Genomic DNA, 4455 nt, shown 5'->3' with positions numbered 1-4455 from the left:
AACTCTGGGCCTGGTGCTGTCCCTCAGCTCTTCAGCTCAAGGCTAGCGCTCTACCACTTGAGCCACAGCACCATTTCCGGCTTTTTACTTTTTGCTTATGTGGTGCTGAGGAATCGAACCCAGGACCTCAGGCATGCAAGGCAAGCGCTCTACCACTGAGCCACCTTCCCAGCTCCACTGTGGGCCTTTGGTATCTGCTTCTCCCACGCAGCCTCAAGGTCCCTCACACTACGGCAGGGGTCAGGGCCTTGTCCTTTTCTTAAATGTGTAGTATTCCAGTGTGTAGATGACCACCCTGTAAGTTTCCACTTGTCTGGGACAATGGGCCGTCTGGCTGTGGTAACCAAGTGTGCATCATTTTCTGTCCAACTCCTATCGGCCATTTGTTGGAGTCTTTTTTTTGGGGGGGGGGGTCCGGTCGTGGGTCCTGAACTCTGGGCCTGGGCGCTGTCCCTCAGCTCTTCAGCTCAAGGCTAGCGCTCTACCACTTGAGCCACAGCGCCACTTCCGGCTTTTCTTCCTTTTGCTTATGTGGTGCTGAGGAATCGAACCCAGGGCCTCAGGCATGCAAGGCAAGCGCTCTACCACTGAGCCACCTTCCCAGTCCATCATCGGAGTCTTTAAGTTGTCCAGTCATGGGTAATTCTGTAGTTCACTGATGGAATGTGTTCCTAGAAATTACTGGTGAAGCCATGGAATTTTTTTATGTTGTTGTTGTTCTTGTGGTCCAAGGATTTGATCTCAGGGACTTATACTCCAGCTGGCAATCTACCACTTGAGCCACACCTCCAGCCCTGCTTTGTGCTACCTAATTGGAGATAAGAGTCTGGGACTTTCCTGCCTACACTTTCAATTGTGATCCCCACATCTCAGCTTCCTGGATAGTTGGGATGACAGGCGTGAGCCACCAGCTCCTTGCTCTAATGAGATAATGCGATGAAGTTGGAATGTGTTTACCCCCCCCCCAGTCCTTGCCCCAGTCCCTCCGAATGCGACCTTATTTGGAAGTAGGGTGGATGTCAATGAGCCCTTGGCAGAGGAGCCGGCCCTGGGCCAGGAACTGCTGCCTTTACAAGATGATAAAATTTGGACATAGATACAGGGGAGACAGCCACTGACCAGAGGCAGGGACTGGAATGACTGAGTCCCGGATGGCCAAGAACTGCCCCAGCCACCAGAAGCTGCCAGGGCCCAGCCAGGGCTTCTGCAGGACTCGGGTGGGGGTGGGGTGGCGCCCAGGTAGCCTTGCTGATAACGCCTTGATTTCAGAATTCTAGATTCTGAAATGGAGAGAATTGATTTCTCTCCCTCCCTCTCCTTTCCCCCCCCCTTTTGTTGTCTTGGGGCTTCGAACTCAAGACCCTGGGCACTGTCTCTGAGGTTTTTTTTTTTTTTTTGCTTAAGGCTAGCACTCTACCACTCTGAGCCACAACTCCATTTCCGGTTTTCTGGTGATTCATTGAAGATGAGTCTCACAGACTTTCCTGCCCAGGCTGGCTTTGAACCACAATCCTCAGATCTCAGCCTCCTGAGTAGCTAGGATGACAGGAGTGAGCCAATGGTCTCCCACTAGAGTATATTTTCTTCCTCCCTCCCTCCCTCTCTCTCCCTCCTTCCTTCCTCCCTTCCTTTTTCCCTCCTTTTCCCCACCTCCCTTTTTCTTTTGCTAGTCCTGGGGCTTGAACTCTGAGCCTGGGCACTGTCCCTGAGCTTCTTTTGCTCAAGGCTAGCTCTCTACCACTTGAGCCACAGCGCCACTTCTGGCTTTTTCTGAGTAGTTTATTAGAGATAAGAGTCTCCTGGACTGACCGCGCTGGATCCTCGGACCTCAGCCTCCTGAGTAAGTAGGATTGTAGGTGCGAGCCAGCCATGTGCACACATGCAGAGTACATCTCTCCTGGGACAGTGTCACCCTTTCTTTCGCTCTTTCCTAGTTTTTTCTTCCTCCTCTCCACCCACAAGTTATACAGTTCCTTTTCACCGTGTTGAGTGAGTCCAGTTTTTGTGTCTATTTCAAAACGTTTTGAATATACAAGTCAACAAATGTTGGAACAGTTTTCACAGTGTCGCTAATTCTAGAACATTCCATCACTCCTCTCATCTCCCTGAGCGATGGCCTGGCTGCCCCCCTCCCCCAGCCCACCGCCCCAGGAGTCCCCTTCCTGTCTCCCATCCAGCCGTTTCCTACTCATGGGGCCTTTTGTGTCTGCGTCTCTCACGAAGCGCAGTGGCCTCAAGGTCCCTCCACGGGACGGGTCACAGCCTTGTCCTGTTCCTGGTTGTGTACTATTCCAGGGTGAATGGACCATGCCTGGAGGGTCCTTGATCTCTCCACCCAGTGATCAGTTTTTAAACTTCAAGTAAACTTCCTCCCATCTCCCCTAAACCTCCTGGGACCTGCCTCTCCATCAGCAAGGGAGGGTTGCAAATGTTGTCGTGAGGCACAGAGCCCTCTCTGGGCTCAGCTGGAAGGGACAGCAGGACACCCCCAAGGGACCTAAGTCTTGTTGATGGAGCCCGGATCCCTGACTGGTGATAGTGATGGATGCAGGGTGGGTGCATCCAGTACTGAACGCATAGGAGACTTTCACAGGCGGCTCCTGAAAGCTTGAGCTACCTTCTTCCCCGGTAACCTGGGGATCCCCTCACCCTGTCCCCCCAAGACTTCCTCGAACAGTCCCCGTGTGCCAGGTACTGCACACAGCTCACTTACAGCAAGGGAGTAAAACCCCCAAACCCTGCTCAGCTGAGGCTGACCGTGCAACTGCGGACGCACGGAGCCCGGAGAAAAGAAATGATTTTTTGCCGGGCGCTGGTGGCTCCCGCCTGTCATCTGAGCTACTCAGGAGGCTGAGAGCTGAGGATCGCAATTCAAAGCCAGGTCGGGCAGGAAAGGCTGTGAAACCCTTATCTCCCATTAACCACCAGAACACTGGAAGTGGTGCTGTGGCTGAGGGACAGCACCCAAGTCCAGAGTTCAAGCCCCACAACAGAGCAAAAGAATTTAAAAAAAAAAAAGAAATGATTATTTTTCTTTTGTTTTGAAACAAACTTCAGATCCCAATGCTGAGATTCAAGGCATGTGTTGCCATACTGGGTAGAAGTCAAACATCTGTCGTGTCAGATGTGGGAAGCAGGCTTTGGGCAGACACTGAAAGAAGCTGAGAGGCTCATGAAGAGCTGTGGAGAGGAGGGCGGCAGGGAGGAGGTGGGCAGGGAGGAGGCGGGCAGGGCCTGGTGGGCTGTGGGGAAGACCTGGGAGTTTTCCTCTGGGGAAGTGAGAGCCACAGAGCATTGTGGGCAGAGCAAGGACTGAATGTGGTCTGTTATACCAGCATCGCCGCCCTTCTCCATCACCTTAAAAATGATGGGGCCTGCGGGGTGCTGGTGGCTCACGCCTGTAATCCTAGAGACTCAAGAGGCTGAGACCTAGGGATCAGGGTTCAAAGCCAGCCTGGGGAAGGGAAGTCTGTAAGATTCTTATCTCAAATGAACCAACAAAAAAGGCAGAAGTTGCTCTGTGGCTCAAGTGGTAGAACATCAGCTTTGAACAGAGCCCAGTCCCCGAATTCAAGTCCCAGGCCTGGCACACATACACAAAATATATTCTTTTCTTTTCTTCATTTATTTTTTGTTGGTTGTGGGGCTTGGACTCTGGGCCTGGGCGCTGTCCCTCAGCTCTTCCGCTCAAGGCTGGCACTCTACCACTTGAGCCACAGCACCACTTCCAGTTTTCTGGTAGTTTATTGGAGATAAGAGTCTCATGGACTTTCCTGCCCGGGCTGGCTTTGAACTGTGATCCTCACATCTCAGCCTCCTGAGTAGCTAGGATGACAGCTGAGAGCCACTAGCAGTGTGTGTGTGTGTGTGTGTATCTTCTGTCTGTCATCTCCCTGCTATTCTGTCCATCCGTCTGTCAGTCATCTCCTTGTTATTCCTGTCCATCTGTCTGTTTCTTATCTCCATTATTCCTGTCTGTCTGTGGTCTCCCTGATACTCCTGTCCATCTGTCTGTCTGTCGTCTCCGTTATTCCTGTCTATCTGTCTACTACCTCTCTGTCATTCCCTTCTGTCTGTTGTCTCCCTGTTATTCTGTCTCTGTCTCTCTGTCGTCTCCCTGTTATTCCTGTCCGTCTGTCTGTCTGTTATCTCCCTGTTATTCTGTCTCTGTCGTCTCCCCGTTATTCCTGTCCGTCTGTCTGTCTCTTGTCTCCCTGTCTCTGTCTCTCTGTCGTCTCCCCGTTATTCCTGTCCGTCTGTCTGTCTCTCTGTTATTCCCGTCTGTCTTCTCCCTGTTATTCCCGTCCGTCGTCTCCCTGTTTTTCCCTGGCCGCAGCCCAGGTCCCCGAGGACCCCGGCGTCCCCGGGGAGGGCGCAGCTGGCCCTGGCAGCGCCCGGACGCCGGGCCCCGCACCCCTGAAACTCTGGGCCTGGTGCTGTCCCTCAGCTCTTCAG

General features: G+C 52.8%; 1 protein-coding gene across 1 annotated transcript in view; it reads left to right on the top strand.

Moving 5' to 3' along the window:
• Positions 1 to 1151: 1151 nt before the first annotated feature.
• Gipc3 (GIPC PDZ domain containing family, member 3) overlaps positions 1152 to 4455 on the top strand; it is a 9535-nt gene continuing 6231 nt past the window's right edge. Inside the window, exons 1-2 of the mRNA XM_013022627.1 lie at positions 1152 to 1239; positions 4337 to 4433. Of these exons, the coding sequence (XP_012878081.1) occupies positions 1152 to 1239; positions 4337 to 4433 (185 nt within the window). The remainder of the gene's footprint in view (positions 1240 to 4336; positions 4434 to 4455) is intronic.

Source organism: Dipodomys ordii, unplaced genomic scaffold (assembly GCF_000151885.1).
Source record: "Dipodomys ordii isolate 6190 unplaced genomic scaffold, Dord_2.0 Scaffold64, whole genome shotgun sequence".
Lineage (NCBI taxonomy): Eukaryota > Metazoa > Chordata > Mammalia > Rodentia > Heteromyidae > Dipodomys > Dipodomys ordii.
This window is presented reverse-complemented; position numbering and strand designations above follow the sequence as displayed.